This window comes from Taeniopygia guttata, chromosome 28 (assembly GCF_048771995.1).
Source record: "Taeniopygia guttata chromosome 28, bTaeGut7.mat, whole genome shotgun sequence".
NCBI classification, from domain to species: domain Eukaryota; kingdom Metazoa; phylum Chordata; class Aves; order Passeriformes; family Estrildidae; genus Taeniopygia; species Taeniopygia guttata.
This window is the reverse complement of record NC_133053.1, coordinates 2,371,877-2,389,805: the sequence shown is the minus strand read 5'-3', so window position 1 is coordinate 2,389,805 and position 17,929 is coordinate 2,371,877. Positions and strand designations below refer to the sequence as shown.

At 46.4% G+C, this 17,929-nt stretch overlaps 1 protein-coding gene across 1 annotated transcript; it reads left to right on the top strand.

Moving 5' to 3' along the window:
• The first annotated feature begins 179 nt into the window (after nt 1-179).
• TINCR (TINCR ubiquitin domain containing) lies at nt 180-17,479 on the top strand. The gene is made up of 2 exons (XM_072919432.1): nt 180-626; nt 9,197-17,479. Exons 1-2 carry the CDS (start codon nt 184-186, stop codon nt 9,198-9,200), a joined length of 447 nt encoding a protein of 148 aa, XP_072775533.1. The 5' UTR covers nt 180-183; the 3' UTR covers nt 9,201-17,479.
• The last annotated feature ends 450 nt before the right edge of the window (nt 17,480-17,929 follow it).

Genomic DNA, 17,929 nt, shown 5'->3' with positions numbered 1-17,929 from the left:
TGAGGTTGCTAAACCCATTCATTTCTCACATGCAACCACGTTCCTAATGTCTGTGGAGATCTGCCTTTAAAAGTCCTCTGCCAGCCATTGGAATGAAGAGCACTTTTGAAGACATGGTAATTATTATGGGATTTAGGGGTGTGTGGAAATGATTCATGGAGATGTTTCCCAGCCAGCAGGCTCATGGAGCCAGGTGAGCTCTTCCCTGGAATGCGAAGCATGCAGCGTGGCAACTGGGAGAAACAGGTTTGGCAGGACTTTTTAAGCTGTTTGCAGCAGCCAGCCTCTTCAGAGGCAGTCCCTGCTTTGCTGGTCTCCCAGCTGGATGCTCTGCTCTGCCACGCTGGCCCTGCTGAGCTGGAGAGGATGGACACGCTGCGCAGGAGCCTGTCTCGATGGAAGAGGTACCACATCAAGGTGCACCTGGCTGATGAGGACCTGATGATGCCCCTGACAGTCAGGCCCAGGGACACGGTGATGGACCTGCGGGCTCTCTTGGTACGGGAGGGCATCACTTCCTGGAAAAAGACATTTTATTACAACTCCAGGCAGCTCGAGGAGCACGAGACCCTCAAAGAAGCCAATATCCAGAATGGTTCTGTCCTCCTCCTTGTCAGCAATAACAGGTAGGCAAGGAGCTCGTCTGCCGTGGGGGTGGTGCAAAGGAAGGGGAATGCTCGCTGTGTCTCAGCCCCTTGGGACACTTTCTTGTCAGGCTTTGTGGAAGGCAGAGCAGGAACTCAAATCCTGCCACTTCCAGCAGGATCAAGACTCCAGGCTGTTCGTATCCAGACACGCTGTGCTGTGAAATAAGCAGTTTAGAGGAGGAACTCTTGTTGTTGCTGCTTGTCCTGTCTCTGGTCAGGTCTCGTTTTCCTGGATATGTGGCCAAACACAGAGAGAGAAACGTGACAAGAAAAAGGGTAAGGGGAGATTGTGCGACATGGGAGAGTGTTCTAAACCTCTCACTTGTCCTGTTGTGCCTGTGTCTCCCTGCTGCTTTTAGTAAATGCTTTCTGCAGGGGTTTGGGGGTGGCAGAGCCCTGCTGCGACACGAGAAGTAGAGCAAAGCATGAGCAGTGTGGACAGGGATGGCAAGAGGCTGCAGCTGCCCAAAATGTGTCTGAATCACAGCAGAAAGTACAGTGAGACTAGAGACTCCCAGGAGAGCCAGGGCATGGGAGATCAATCACGGCAAGCACTGTGTTCTAGTGGGGATGAAAGCTGAGATAATGGACCTTGGAGTCACTGGCCCACAGGACAGTTTTGATTCAGTGTGGTGAATTTATGCCCACCTGCACTGTCTTTCCTAATGCTGGGTTGTTGCTGCCAGCATGATTAATTCTGTGAAGCATTTTGGGGATACTGGGTAGAAGAGGTGTGTTGTGGGTATGTGGTGTCTAATTCATCTTTCTAAATCCTGAGTCCTCTGAGTTATGTGTCGATGCTGATCAGAATTTCCTCTGCAGAAAACCCTGCACTAAAGACTTCAGTTCCTGATTATATCCCACATACTGGAATGGTCCTATTTTCCAGTCCAGAGGCAGCTTGAAATCTCACACAAAGAAGATTTAATAAAGCGTTTCCTTTCAGAGCTCAGCCAGACACAAGAGATTTCACATCACTCAGCTAACTGCAAACCCCAAGTCACCCACGGCCCTTTTCTCCAACATCTCATTTCAGTTCTGTGATTAACTTGGCTTAGCGCCTCCTTTTCACCTGTTTTTAATGGCAGAAGCACTTCTATTTGTTGTTGTTTCCAGTATTTATTTTCCTAATTTTTACAGCCTGAATTTTTGAAAGCAAAAAAGGATTTGGAGGGTCTGAGTTGATGGAGTGCACAAACTGATACTTGTTTGGTAGATTCCTGGTTTCCATAGTGTGCTGGGCTCCTTCCCACATGCTGCAGAAGCAGGGTGTAACTGCAGCAATGCAAAACTCACCAGGAGATCCTGCCCTGCTGTGCTGAGTTCAGAGGGCCCAGCTGAAGTCACTGGCCATTTTTGAAAATCTAGAGCCCGTTGCTCAAAGTCCCAGCTCCACTTTTGTGAGTACATTAAAAAGGGAGTGGGATTTCTAATATTTTTTCTCCCTTGGATTTCCTGCAAACCTTCCTGGTTCTTAAACTAGCACCTTTGGCCAACCTCCTATTGCTTTTTCCAGGGCTGGGTGCAACATGGGGAGTGCCCAGTCTCTACCTGTAGTCATGTCTCCTTGATTTGTTTTTTTTTGACATAAAGGATTATTGGGTTGTGCCAACCTCACCCACTCCCAAAGGCATTTTTATAAATGCCCAGATACTGGGGACACGTTTCTCTAAAGGTTCATGGGATGACTGAGCTATGGTAGGATAGTTCCCTTGGATATTGCTGAGATGTGTGGCCAGGCAGTCCTGGGCTGAAGGCAGGCTGTGACTCAGCACCTTGCCAGGTCTTCAGCACAGAGAGGTTTTGGAGGATTTTACATGCCTGTCTCTCACTGCCACTGCGTACAGAGTGGGAAAAGGCTGCATTGTAACTGAGATTACAGTACCAATTTGAGTTTTGAGATCACTCAGGCAGATCTTTAGGTATTATAAATCCACGTTGCACCAGTAGTGTCTTTGGAAATACACTGGTCTATATCAGCTGGCAACAGTGAATAACCATGGGGACTATAACTGGAGTAGCCCATGCACTGTTGGAGCCACAGGAGCAGAGAGGACAGTGAAAATTCTGCTGCATTTGGCCAGCAGTCCTGAGGATTGAAGGGTTGGTTTTAGTGTTTCACCAACTTGGTGAAGTATGGATCCCTCCTCATCTACTTCTTCAGTTCTCCCTGAAAATCTTGATGTCTCCTGCTTACTCTTGTGTACCGAGGTGGCAGCCAAACAGAGCTCTATTAATTCCAGAAGTGGAGTTGCTGTGATTGCCAAGGTCTGCAGCTCAGTGTCGTGCCTATAAATATTAATGGTCACTCTGCATGCTGTGTGTTCCTACAATGGGCTCACGGGACAGTTTGCTTTGAACCAGAGAAAACATGAAAATGACCCTACTTTTCATCCTCCCCTCCCTGCCTAATGCCTTTGTAGATAATTGGCATTTAGCAAAGGCCAAGTCAGCATTTCCACTTCTTGCTCGTACTTTCTGGGGTTTGTAACTTAGTCATAAAAATGCACTTAAGGCGGCAGCTTGGCAGGAAAGGGATCAGCATACCAGCTAATGCTGAACATTTATTTAGACCTTCATGTCTAAAAGTTCGAGCGAGCCGTTTTGGAGATCAGTCAACATGACCTCTCACCCTGGGAAAACACATGGGCTGGCCAGAACTGCAAATATCACATCCACCTAGGATGCAATTCCCCTTTGTGCAGAGCCTGTTAATCACATTACTGCTGTGCTGACTGAAATTGCAATCCTCTTGCAGTAGAGGCAGAGCAAAGAACTCTCTGAATAACAGTTTCTATCCTGGAGAGTGACATATTACAATAACATGGTTTGCCAGTGGGAAAAACAAGCAAAGCAACAGTTGAAATGGGAATGAACAAGCAGAGAAATGCCCCAGCTCAGTGGCCAGGGGCCAGCATGTGGTGTGAAGCCATCAGTGCCTAACAGGAGACCAGCAGTGGGTCTTGGCATGAGCAGAACAGCCACCCAGCATGGATGTAAAAGCATCCATGGGCATGCAAGAGGCTGTCCCAAATGCCCAAGGCATGATCAGAGCTGGCACCGTGGACCACACCACGGCAGAACCCGTTTGGCTCGCTCTGGAGGCGGCGCAGGGCCGCAGAGCCAGGGAGCTGCTCAGCTGGTCTGGTGGTGACGTGGGAGTTCTGAAAGTGGCACCACTCTTCCCAAATTTTGTCTGCTGGGAGCTCCTTGCTGGCTGCAATGGAGCACCTGTGAACAGGGCCACCTATCTTGGTTTGAAAAGCAAAACCAGTGAGAGGCTTTAAATCAGAAATACAGTTTATTAGGAAAAGGGAACAAAGAACCAGATACATACAATAGCACAAAAGAAGAACCACTGACAGAGTTAGAGATACAGCTGACACTTGCTGGCTAGGGCGGTGGTAGCAGATATGGTTCTGTCCAAGCAGTGCTCCTGTAGACTGATGTAGTTTCCCTCTGGAGGTCCAGTGTAGAGAAGGTCTCAGCTGTTCCTCTTGGAAGAGGTGATCTCCTTGCTGCCTGCACAACCCCGCTTGTGGGAATCCAGGGCTTCCCTCTGGCTGCCCTGGCAGGGGTCAGGAACCCCCCTAGACAGAGCCCCCAGAGACACTGTCTGTGATCTCTGTCCATGGAAAAGAGTTTTCAATCTTACAGGATGAATTACCAGCTCTGAGGGTTTGATATAAGTAATAATTAAGTGTGGCATGGGTGCAAAAGTAAAATTTTAGGATTCTAGATTAGGGGTCCAAAGGGGACAAGATGGAGGAAATTGGGTGTGCCTTGTCCTTTTTCTCCTTCTTCATGCCCTCCATGTTTCACTGTGGTGTTGGCATTTTTCTGTTGGTTCAGGCTGGGGACACACTGTCCAACGTAGGTGACAGATATTGGCACGTTATTGTAAATCCAGCACAGGTAGTTTGTGGTATTTAATGTTTGTACCATCCCACTGAGGGCAGAGCCCCACACGCTGCCCTGCAGGACAGAGCTGCGGCAGGGCAGCAGAACATGTTAGAGATAAACAGAATAAACAACCTTGAAACCAGCACAGACGAATTATGGCTTCTGCTTTGGCAATGGGGCTGACAGAGACTTTCTACAATCTCGGGATCATCAATAGCACAGAGTCCGACACCTGCTTATATCCTTGATGGTATAATTTGGCTCCTCCCTCTGGGAGGAGCATCTCATAATAGAATGCTGTGGTCTTATTAGTCATGTGGCTAAAAGAATAGGTCTTCCTGGAGGGACTTATCTCTGAGTCATGAGATAAGGAAAAAAAAAGAATTTCAGCCTGAGGTGGTAATGGAATACACCCCAATATTATAACCTAGGACACCACCCCTGGGATGTGGATGCAGTAGTCTGGTCAGAGAGAGAGGGAAAGCGAGATAAGTTTTCCCATGAATCAGCCTGGGAGACTTTAGGGAGCTGGAGAGCAAGAATTCTAACCAATCTGCACCTGGTGTTTGGTAATAAGCTGTTTTGCCCATAAGGTTGTTTACAAATAGGTGTCATGTTAATTAGCCAATCATGTGAAATGTATTGATTAAAGGACCAGTCAGGTCCACCTGAATCAGACCAGGGTAAAAAAGAAATGGTTTCAGTAAAGTTGGGGCTTCTAGCCTCTTAGCCTTCTGGCCTAGAGCCTGTGTCACTTATTACCCATTCCTGACCCTTATGGTGACAATGGGGCAGTGAGCAGCAGGGCTGGGTAGTGGCACATGGAATTAGCTGCTCCTTGCTGATTGTTTATTGTCCATGTTTTCATGTTCAGTGGGAGGAATATTGCTTTGAGCTGGTGAATCCCATCCGTACTGCAGCATCCCATGAACTCAACACCCACATTTTTACTCAACCCACGAGCTGTTTCAAACAGAGGGTGTCAGGGGCTGATCCAGAGTGATCCCTAGACATGCCCAGTGTGGCTGCCCAGCTCCAGCTGGATCTGTGTGTGGTGTGAGCACAAGCACAGTGACAGAACCTTTGCTCTTGGTTCCAGGCTCCTCTCCTGCAGTCTCCTCCAGCAGCCAACCAGGCAAGGTCTGTGCTGATAAATTAACAGTGCCTGGACTTCTCTCTGTTACAATGATGGAGCATTGCACTGCAATTTTTGGCTCAGGTGCATTTCAGGAGCCAGCACGGGCCAGGGACTGTTCCTTATGTGATGCTTGGATGTATCCACACAGGTTTAGAGAGTAAGAATTTAATAGGAACACCTTGGCCATTGTGTGGCCAGCTGTCCTCTAAATGTCCCAGGAGAATGTCCCAGGCACATTTGATTTACAGCCACAGGACATGAGTCCCCTCAGCCTTTTGGAAGCTGTGGTCCATTGAGGCCAGGCAGCTTTTCTCATCATATGTGGCTTGCCTGGAGAATGGAGTTCAGGAGGTTATTGGTGAATAGGTTAAATGAAGTAGATGCCGGCACTGAGTTCAGCAGAAGTCTATTATCTGGAATCTATTGGTGTTGATTTTCTGGCCTGGAGCCATCTGAAAGCATCTATCTCAGGGCATTAGCTCAGTTACCATAACAACTCATCTAGGAAAAGCTCCTGACAGCTCCAAGAGCAGGCCAAGGTCCCACGTTGTATATTGTAGCCACTCTTGGGTCAAAATAAGCATGTCCAGGTTTGGTTCCTCCCCCTCCTGCAATCCAGCCTCAGTGTCCACTGTCAGTGCCAGTCCTTACAGCAGCTTTGACATGCTTGGGAACCTCTTTTATTCTTCAGAGGCTGCTCAGCCTAGTTCTCCAAAGGTCCATCTGCTCAAGGATGGATATTTTACCTCCTGTCAGAATAACAAACCCATCCATCCCTGGGGAGCCCATGGCATTCCCTTCTTGGCATTCGAATGTCTGATTTTTTTGGAACTGCAGAGGAAAACTATGAGTGAGCCACTTGCACAAGGTCCAGTTTGGCTGATGCTAAACTCCTGCCTGGGTTTGTGGTGACTTAAGGACCAATGACAGGCACTCACTCCACACCTACATCGCTGCCCCATCAGCCCTGCTCACTGTCACTGGCATTGCCTGGCACGCAGGTGTGAAAAACGCTGATCACTTGGTTTTTAAAAAAAATTAAAAGTTTAATAATAATAAAATGGTTATAAAAATAATAATACAATTAGAGTAATAAAGTTTAGAGTTAGGACAATTACAAGACAATAAAAAGCAAAGAATTAGGGAGGTCCGGATGCTCTCGGACACTAAGTCACAAAAAGCATCCCTTGTGAACAAAGGAATAACCTTAAAACAATACACTTGTTGCATATTCATAAATCCTTCATGGTTATGCATATTTCTATTCTAAACAAGAAATTCTGCCTGTTGTATGGCAATTGTTTCCTTCAATCTCCATGGGGTCTTTGAGTCTGAGCAAGGCCTGAAGAAATTAGCTTCTTCTGATAAGAAGCCACAAATTCCTCTCCTTTGGAAAATTTAGGTGTTCCTTGAAGCGAGTATCTCATCCTAAAAAAACCCCAAAACTTCCCCCCCACATACAGAGTCTCAATTTTTTTTTTTAACTACTAAAGTCTTCATTTTAACTACAAAAGCACAACTAATCAATATAACATAATACATATAGTAACTATCTGCGTAGAGCCATATAATATGCATTTTTCACAGCAGGTGATGTTAGACCTCTAGCAACAACAACAAGAAAAAAACCCTAATAGCATCTACACAGTCACACCTCGAAGTAAGTTCTTTACTCTGAGTTTCAGTGTGGTTTTGTGATGCTGCTCTTTGCACTGACCCTCCTGCTCCTACAGCTGCTCAGCAATTACTCCTCAGCATGAAGGGGAGACTTTTCACCCCCATCCAACTTTTCCAGCCTTGCCCTGTTAAGCTGAGGCCTGGCAGCAGGCTCTGAGGCACCTCACCGAGGGATAACGAGCCTTTAAATAGCCCTGGGAGTCTCTCTTCTCAGGGAGAGCTAATTAAGTTCTTCACTACATGCTTAGACATATGCTGACCTGGCATGGCCTTAACAGGTCTGCTTCCACCTACCAGATAAATAATACTGGCTTAAAAATATCCTCCTGGAGATGTGTTACTGAGGCAACAGCCAGATGGGGGGGGCTGACTACATCTCAGTAGCTGAAGGTGGTATTTATGTGTATTATTCACGGGCCAAGCTCCCTTCTGGTGTCCTCAGTTAAGCGATTTTTAAGTTCTGAAAGCATTAGTGCAGTTACCTCTGCTGACACCTCACAGGCACACAGGTCAGACAGTCACACCTGTATTTAGCTCATTTACTTATTGTTCAGCCCAAGAAGCTCGTTTGACAAAAAAACACAGGGAGTTTTTGTCAAAACATCAATAGGGAATGTGCTCCACAGGATTTGAGTTCCTCCCTGTGCAGTTGCATGGGGTTGCAGCAGATGAAACTGAGCTAATGTGTCCCCCAGGGGTCTGTCTTGGTTCTAGGCAAAGAATTAATGAATGGGAAATGGGAAATTCCATCTTAATGTAGACTTCTTTCTGGTGTGATGTGGCCCAGCTTACTGGACTTCTCTGTAGTTGTGCTGATTTATATCAGGTGAGGATTTTGCCCAGCTGGGGTAAATCCCCCCTCCTGTGTCGTGGTGTTTTATGGGGCAGATGTGCTACAGGGTGGGCTCCCAGCAAACCCTTGGCTAGCAAAATCCCCTGAAATTTCAAGTGAAGAAGAAAGTGCTGAAATATGAATCTTGTTCTGGGTTTTACAGAAAACCCAACCAGCGACTGATATCAGCCTCACTAGACTGATCCTTTGCTAGAACACAGCAAAAACTCCCACCCCATAGACTTTGAAATTCTCTAAGATCTGATGAAATATTTGCAGCACAGGCTCAGTTTCTTGTTATAAAATGAAAACATAATTGCAAACAGTAATTCACAGGAGCCAAAAGACTCAGCCCTGCTCTTAGTTGCAGTGAGCTCTCCTAGCAAATCCCAGCCCCAAAGACGTAGCCCTACAAACTTGGAAGAGCTTCAGGCTCTGTTCTGGAGACCCCAGGGGATAGCACTGGGTGATTTCTAAAGGGTTTCAGAAGGGTGACTTAGAAAATAATTCTACTTTGCTAAGTTTCAGCCTTCCACAGAGAGTCTGGACCCCTGTCAGAAGATGCTGATAGACCCACAACCCCAGAAAGTCACCATTTAGTGCTAATGCCTGAGGATGAATGTGTTGAGAGCAGCTCAAGCTCTGTCTTACTGCAAACATTTTCAAAGTGCTCCTAAAGCTATAGACTGCCCTTGTTCTAAGATGAAAAATGGATTTCCAGGAGCAGGCACTTGCTTATGAGAAAAAGGCTTCCAGACAGTTGTGGATTATCTGAAGGAGGGTGAAGGCATCTTCTCTTGAAGGATAAACAGGTTTGAAACACTGCAAGTGGCTTATTCTGAGTTACATAGTGGGGCTGAAGAACAAAACCAGCCAGAGGATGAGTTTTGCATTCTCCACATGTCAGAGTCAGCGCCTGCTTGGTCAAATGCCAATTTTGATTGCATCTCTGTAGTGCTCCAAGTATTTGCCTCTTTTTTTTTTTTTTTTTTTGTTTAGATAATGCCAAAGAGCACAGCCAAAGCCATGAGGGACGGGGAGTGTGACAAGGGCTGAAGGGAAGCAGATGGAAGAGAGCTTGCCCATGGAAAGGCAGCCTGGCCACCAGTGTTGGTAAGTCCCTCCCTGCACAGCAGCTCAAGGACAGTTCAGAAAGCAGCTCCAAGCATTTCCAGCATGGTGCCCATGAATAATTAACCCAAACAAAACAACAAACAGTGTTTCCTCATCAGCATGCCATGTGGACCCAGCTGCCAACAGAGGAGTGTGGTGAGACTGACTCAGCTCCTGAGACCAATGAATCCCTGAAATGCCCAGGAATGGGAATTTCTGCCTGGGCAGAGCAGCAACAAGGAGCTGAGGAGGGCCCTAGATGGGGAGATGGGACATCTGAGCCTCTTGTGACTCCTCAGGATTCTGCAGTAAGTTGCTGGTCTTGGCTTTTATTTTCCTACATTTAAGTGTGAGATAATTATTTTTCCCTTTCAGCCTGTGCATCCAGGTGTAAATGACTCAGGTCATGGACTGTCTGGGCTCCAGAATTCTTTCTGTACAGTGCAGCCCCATTTCCAGGTTGCAGGCTTTGTGCAGCAAAAAGTGATCAGTGCCCCAGAGACAGTCCTGGAGCTTGGCAGCCTCTCTGTGTGCAAAGGACAGGAACTGGTTGGCCTCTGGTACAGCCACCACCTCACAGATACACCAAAACTGCCTCATTTTGGAGCCAGGGTTTATACAGCAATGAGCCTCCTTGTGTTCTTCTCTCTGCAGCTGGTCCCTCACTTTCCCCTGCTCCAATAACTTCTGAACCAGCTGACCTGATTCAACCCAATCTGATGGAAAAAGAGAGGTCTCACAGACCCAGCATTCCTGCAATTTTCATGAACAAACAGCAGCTGGGTAGAAGAGAGACATTTAAGTTAATATTCTATTGAAGGAAAGGTAATTACACCTCTTGCTCCCTGCCTATTTTGGGATGCAGCAGCCAGGTGACCAGCTGGCATTTAGATAGGACTGGGCAATCAGTTCCTGCCCAGCTTCAAACCAGCCCCTGCACTTGCTGCCCCTTCCCTGCAAAGCAAAAAGCTGCTGGAGCAGTCAGGGATTTTGCTGGGAAGGTCTGGGAGGCATCAGGTGCCCTGAGGGTATTGCAGTTAGCTGGGAGCACCAGGAAAGGAAGAAATAAAAAGCAGTTGTAATACAAATCAGAGGAAGAATGGGTTTCACCAGTTCCTTACTCACAGAACAACTTGATTTTTAGGTTCAAACTTATTTTCAGGAAAACAAAATGGATGTTTCACTAATCTCTACAGTATTTTCCTCAGAAAATTCCAGTGACTGGCAGCTCTTACTAAACACCATAAATCTGAATTTTCTGGGTTTTTTTGGCTATGAGAAAACATTTGATTCTTTTTTTTTTTTTCCAACACAAGCATCTGAAAAAATGTCATGGAAAATAGAATTTTTCATTTCCTTTTTCCCAAAGAACAAAAACATTCCCCCCAGGAACATGCTTGGACTTTGCACAGAAAGAGATTCTGAGACAAAAACCTGAACAAGGTCACAGCTGAACATCTTTCAAGCAACTGGGATGGACAAAGAGTGGGGTGGGACTATGTGTGGCAAGAAGGAATGTGAATTTTCCAAGGTCAACCAACAGGGCAGGTCCTGGTGCTGTTGGGTCAGCAGTTCTGCCACTCCATGCAGTGCCTCTGCGTGTCTGTCCTGAAATAATGAATTTCTTGGAGCAGAGCCAGTACTTTCCTGAGTGCTTGGAAAGTGCCTCACACACTTGGTGCCTGGGTGTAGTCATAAATAATAATTAAAATTAGAATAATGATATTAAAGTGGATGTGTGCCACTGGAGATGGGACACGCTGAGTTCTAAATCCATGCCCCCTCGTTTAGTAAAAGGTACAGTTTGCTTCACAAAGCCTGAGAGACAGGATTTGCTTCCCTGGGCTTGATAATCACAGTCTTTTGCTCTGCAAAAGGCAGACTGACCTGAGCTGAATTAGGTCCAGTATCTACTCTAACACCTCCTGCCTGTAGCTGGCAGCTCTGGTCAGCTCTGGAAGGCTTTTTGCAGCTCAGGGGGATATCTGGAAAGACTAAATTAACCGTGGTGGTGTGGGGAGCTGCCTGGACTAATGTTTTTTTCAGAGATAGGCTTTGATTGACACTTCAAATCTGCCTGACAATCTTTTATTCTAAGTGCAGCTGCTGCCTTTCTTCAGAGCAGGAAGAGCTGGTTTGGTTGCTGTCCTTCAAATGATGCATCTCATCACATGGCAAAGAGTAGGAAAAAAACCACAAACCACCTAGAAAGAGCCACAGGAGCAGCAGAAAAAGAGGTAAAATAACTGGATCCATTTGAGGTATTTCTGCTTTGTTTTTCCTCTATGCCACAATCTAATGCCAAGCACTTGAGAACAGGGGCTGTGCTCTGAGGAACAAGAACTGACTGGTTTTTTTCTTTGCTTGCTTGTTTATTGTGTTGTTTTTCCCTGCAAGGGATTTGTTTAATGCTTTGCTAATAGAACTGTGCAACTCTTTAGTGATGAATCATGAAATACCCTGAGCTGGGAGGGACCCACTGGGATCATCAGCCCTGCACAGACACCCCAAAAACCCCACCCTGAGCATCCATGAGAGCTCCCTGGGAGCCTGGGCAGTGCCAGCACCCTCAGGGGAAAGAACATTCCCCAGCATCCAATTAAACCCCCCTGACACAGCTCCAGCTGCTCCCCAACATTTCCAGTCCCAGTGCTGGGAAGACAGAAGGATTATCTCTTTTTACTCTGTGGTTTTACACTGCCTCTTCTATTTTCCCCATGCAGCCTCTTACTCCTGGTTGCAGGTATCCTTCTGTTTGCTGAGTGGTGGGATCACACCTCTCAGCTGCTCTCAGAATAGGTGGAAGCCACTTTTTATCGTGGAATTTAGACACTGGGGGTTTACCTGAGTCTGGCCAAGAATGCTGCATCACCAAATGGGCAGAGGGATGCTTCCAATCCTCTTCTGGACACACTTAGGGGAAAAATAAGTCTTTTATTTCAGATGTCCTGTCTCTCCTTGCTTTCCTAGGTCCTTCAAAACCAGCCAGGCTCTTTGGAGTTTTGCCTTTCTGCAAAAGGCAGACTGACCTGAGCTGGATTAGGTCCAGGATCTACTCTAACACCTCCTGCCTGCAGCTGGCAGCTCTGGTCAGCTCTGGAAGGCTTTTTGCAGCTCAGGGGGATACCTGTGATGACTAAATTAACCGTGGTGGTGTGGGGAGCTGCCTGGATTCCAGAAAAGATGCTGACAGTAAGAACTACTGTGAAATGGATGTTTCCCTGTCTGTGAGCACAGGTGTGGCCAAGACCAAGGAGCAGCACTGGAAGGTGTGGTAGGTCCTGAGTGTCCTGCAAGATGGAGAAGTTTGAAACTTCACCCTGCTGCTCTGTGGATGGGACTGCTGCTTCTTGGGACTGTTTATCTTTGGGATCCTGCTACTGCTGGAGCATCACACACAGGATTATCCAAAGCACTGCTGTTTGCCTCCTCCTTGGAGCTGCAGCCAGGCCTTTGCAGCGGCTCCTCCTGAGCTTCAGGAGCAGAAGACAAGCCCAGGCAGGTCACCTCCAGCAGGAGCTGTGCTCCAGTCAGGCAGCTCAGGCTGGGGCACGTTCCAGTGGCTCCTCTGTGCTTCTCCTGTACCTGAGACATGCATGCATCAAATGTTTCAGTTTGCAGGGCCATCACCCTGGCAGCTTTCCTCACTAAATTCACTTTTTAAAGCTCCATCAGTGTTGTCTCCAGAGGGGATGGAGGAACAGATGCAGCTTGTGAAGTCTGGCTTTAATTCACCCGCCTCATTTAATTCCCTGCCCTGCCTACTAATCAAGGAGTCTGCACCAGAGCTCTGGGAGTACCACGGGTTTTCCACATCCAGGAGAATTCAACACAGTGCCTGAACTCCCAGGCTCTCAAGCAGGCTGGCACTTTCCTTTGAGGCCGCTTCATTGTGGATTTCCCTCCCCAGAACCCTTGCAGACACTCTCCAGCCCACGGCAGCTGCTGCTCCTTTCAGAGCTGCTTGCAGGGCAGCTCTGTCCCATTGTCCCCGCTCAGCCTGGGTGACATTCCCTCCTGGAAGGGCTCTCCTTCAAGGGTCTCAGCCCCAGGCTTTGCTTTTCAGGGCCTGAAAACACTTTTTGCTGGGCTGTGCTGTGTCAGACACGCTGCTGGGGCCATTTCACCTCCCAGGGCTCCCAGTGGGACCAGCAGAGCCTGGCAGGGGCTCCTTTCTCCCCCTCAGCCCCTGAGTGTGTCACTTCTGTGCCAGCAGAGAAACACAACTTTCCCAGGCATCCATCTGGGAAAAGTCTGTGAGAAGATCAGAGAAAAGAATGAGAATTCTTATCTTAACTTGCTACACCTAGTGCTGGAAACATGCAAAATGTGTTATAAAGATTTGGTCACTAAAAAGCACTTTTTAAATTAACCAATAGTAATAGTGTTTTAAGTAAAAAACCAATGAAGTCAATCTGTAGCAAACTAGTCTATAAAAGAGCAATGTGTTTCTTAGTTAAAATACATTACTCAACCTTCTGTAATACATAAAGCCTATAGCAGTGATTACCTGGCTGCTGTGATAACTTCCAGGTGTCCCTTCTCCAAGGACAGCTCAGTGCTGCTGTCAAGCACTGCTAAGGGCTGTCAGGAAGCTCCAGTGAAAGGATTTCTGGCACTTTTTGTTTAAGCAGACTTCCTCTCTCTGTACTGGGTTTTTTTTTTTGGGCTGCTGTTAATTGCAGCAGTGGAATTGTTGTTTAATCAGCTGGTGTCAAAGGCTGCCTTTGCCTGGTGTACCTATTTTGTGACACCACTGCTTCTCCTCACATGTTATAATCTGTACCAGATTGCTCTTTGCCTGCTAAAATGGACAATTAGGTTCCAGTTGTAATGCAAATCACAGAGTGGAATAAAAGCTGTGGGGAACAAAATCCCCAGTAAGTAGTTATGTCAGCCTTTGTTATGGTGTGATGACTTCTGCTCCTGCTCTGTGAAGGATCAGGGGGAGAGAATCTGTTGTGCCTTTGTGTTTTATAGGCACCAGCTCGATGTAAGGCTGCCTTTAGGCACTGGCAGTCCTGATAGTGTGTGTGCAAACCTAACAGACACATTCCACCCACACTGGAAATTTGATGATTGCCTTGTTTTTTCGAGGCTCTGTTTTATATACTACAGGCCATACCCATGGGGTAATTGCCACTCTCTGCACAGGGGCTGGGATGAGAGAGAAGCACAGAGATGTTGAAATTTCAGTCTGCCACATCATGTGCTCCTAATCCTGATGGCCTTGTAATTGTGATGCTGTCACCGGTGGCATTGCAGTTGTTATTCTCACTGTTTTCCATGTGCTAAATATTGTAAATGAAGAGAAATATTTAGATTTGTAAAGGAATCTAACTTTACTGTGGAATTAAACACACAGGAGCCTGAAAAGTCAAATGGAAAGAAGTGTGTTTTCATTTCAAATGGCAAGTCATAGCCATGAAAAGTGATATTTTGTTGATACAGCTGCTTTTACTGCAGATCTGCTTTGCATTTCTCCAGGCCATGGGTAACAAAGAATGAAGCTGAATGAAGTTTTCTCATCCTAGAGAAGTGAGGTGGAATATCTGTGTTCATAAAGTGTTAGAGCTGGAGGTCAGTGCTGTAAGGGTTACCTGAGCTTGTGAGACCCACAGTGGGAGCAGTGCCTGTCCATATCTCATGGAGTTGCTGCCTTCCAGGGGACAGCAAGGAACAAGAGTGAGCTGGATGGATGAGCTGAGTTCACAGTCCTAGAAGCTATGGCAACATAACTTGTGTATCTGCTCAGAAAAGGCCTTTGCAACCACCATAAATGACTTGAAATGGCCTTATTTTCCTGCTAGCAGTGGAATAAGCAGCTTCAATGGGGAGGAGTAAATCCACTTGATTAGACATGTTGCTGGGAATATTGGTTATTACTAATAACCCAATCTATTAGTGGTAGTGTGGCTGCTGAAACAGGCAGCTCTGCCAGGGAATAACTGCACTGCTCCTAAAATTCCAATTACAATGGAACAAGGGGACTCAGAAGGGCCTCAAGGGAGGAAACTCAGTAGGAAGCAAAGTCAACATGGAGCACTTGGGTTATAAAGAACGTGTGACAAATGAAATCTATCTTTGGAGGAGGATTTCTGCCAAGCAAGGCTGAGCTCTTTCCATCCTGATGCTTTCCCCAGGCCATCCACGGTGTTTGTGAGTCGGGTCATGAGGTGGTGATGGAGGTGTTGGCATATTGGCTGATCTTCTGGAGGAAAGAGGAGCTTCTACACCTTGGGTGTGCAAAGCAGCTCAAGCTCAGGGCTTCACTCCAGGATTTAGATGAAATTCCTCCATTGAAATCAATGGCAAAGCACCTGATCACCACAGCAGGAGTGTTCTCACACAGCAACGCCCTGGGAAATTCTCTCTTGGAATAGATCAGATTCTGCTCTTATTTATGCAATTATAAATTCAGTGGAGCTCCATTTGAAACAACTGTTTTCATCTGATGCAAATAAGATCAAGATCTGGCCCAGGCTGCTTTTGTACACAATGGAAACTGACTGAATTATGGAAAACAGGAAACAAATCTAATGTAAATCTGAATGGAAATATCATGCTCTCTGTTACATCAGAATAAATTAGAAGGAAGTCTGTTGATTCTAGTGGAATTCATCTGGATTTATACCAGACTGTGGCTCAGCATTTGTCAGTTGGCTGCACACCGACATCAAAACTCAAACCATGGCACCTCATCTGAATAGCTTGGAATATTTTCTCCCTTTTCCTTTATATTTAAGCAGTTGGCTGATTAGCCTTTTCAAACAAATAAACCCCTGCAAACAGGCATCAACAAATAAGCCTTGCTCTCACTAGCATTTGCAGAATCTTAATGATGAATATGAAGTACTGAGCTTGGGTTTAGAGTCACTTAAACTTGCTCCTGCTCCTCTGTGCTCACACTTTAGAGGAGCAGGATTGAGCTCTTGGGGGGACAGATCTTGACAAAACCATTTTGATTTCCCCAAAGGAGGGAAATCCCAAAGGCAAATTCATTGCCCTCTCTCCAGCAGCTTCCCAGGATGCACAGGATTCACCCTTCAGTAGATCAGCAAAATATTGTCATTCTTTCACTCTTCCTGTCTCCAGGCAGATGGTCAGAATGGAGCCAAACCCCTCCCTGATGGATCTAACAGGCAATCTAATGAATTTATTAGGGAATTGTGTCACACTCTGCTTCCACTGGCAAGGGGAACATGGGAACCTGTGGCTTCTTTTTATGGGAAAGCAAGAGGGTTAATTAATGCCTGAGCAACAAATTTGACTCCCTGAGTGAAAGTCACTGGAAAAAACACAATATCTGAGCAAGAGCACAGCCACGGCAGCCCTTGCCTTGATTCTCGTGTGCCCCAGCTTCTTACTTAACCCAGTTGTTAATCTGTGCTCATGTTTCTCTTCAGATAATTAGTAAAATGCATCTTAATTAAAACAAGAGGAGGAGAAGAAGACAAACAAATGAAAGCCCTAAGCCAATGGGATTCAGGGAGGGGCAAAGACAGTATTCAAAGAGAAATCTTGAGGCAAACATGGTAATAACATTTATGGAGAGTGTATCAAAGGTGAAGAGTTTTCTGAAAACCGGGTGACTTTGCCTGAAAAAAGGGACTGGCTAGGGCCTGCTAGAGCACCACAGAGCCTGACCTGAAATCAGCCTCATGGGGAGAAGAGCTGGGGGAGCTCTGTGGTCAGCAGTCGTTGTTTTTCTGTTTCTCTGTCACTGATTTTCTGTGTGATCCTCAGGAAATTAACTGGGCAGGGTTTTCACAAGCAGCCCCTGTCTGTGGTTGCTGTGATGTGCAGATGTTCAACCTGAGATGTTCTGTGGCGGGCACATTCTCCTCTCTCTCAGGATTTTTTCATAGAGGTGCATAGAGTGAAATGAAAGAGAAAATAATTTCTATTTCTGCTCCTTGTTTTTCCCATGTAGAATGTGTTTGGAGAATTGTTTACCTGGGGTGAGTGCTTGGCTGGATTCTGGTGAGGATTGAGCCTGATGGACAAGCCAACCCAGCTGGGGCTGGGCTCTCAGAGAGGGTCACGAGTTGTGAGCGAGTTAGATATGGGAGTTAGAAAAAGTAGGTTTGTAGTTTTAGTATCTCCTTTAAATAGCATATTAATGTATTATAATATAATTATAATAAATAAATCATTCAGCCTTCTGAACTGGAGTCAGACACCTGCATTTCCAATAATGTGCCTGATCACCCTTTGCTGCACCATTAGCAACAGAGCTCGTGTGGGTCTGAATGTGCCAGCCACTCCCTCTCAGAGTCCTTGCTTGCCCATCTGTAAATTGATAAAATACATACTTTTCTGATTTTATAAAGCTATTAAAGGCTCTCTAAAGACACACCTGTGATTATTATGGCTTATTTTGCTTGGGTTTGTTCCCAAACCTGTGTTCCAGGCCAGGTTGGACGGGTGTGAGCAGCTGCTCTGGTCAGTGGCAGGTGCTGGGCACTGAATGCTCTTTAAGGTCCCTTCAAACCCAAACCATTCTGTGATTCTATGATTGCTGCAGGTGAGCTCTGCCTAATTTGTGAGATCTTTCTAGCTCTGCAGGCCCTGTGTGGGATGCAATGTCTGTGCTGCCTTGGTTCTGTCCTTCACAGC

Coding starts and splice junctions, on each gene's coding strand:
- TINCR (XM_072919432.1), top strand. CDS start 184: ATGGAGCCAGGTGAGCTCTTCCCTGGAATGCGAAGCATGCAGCGTGGC.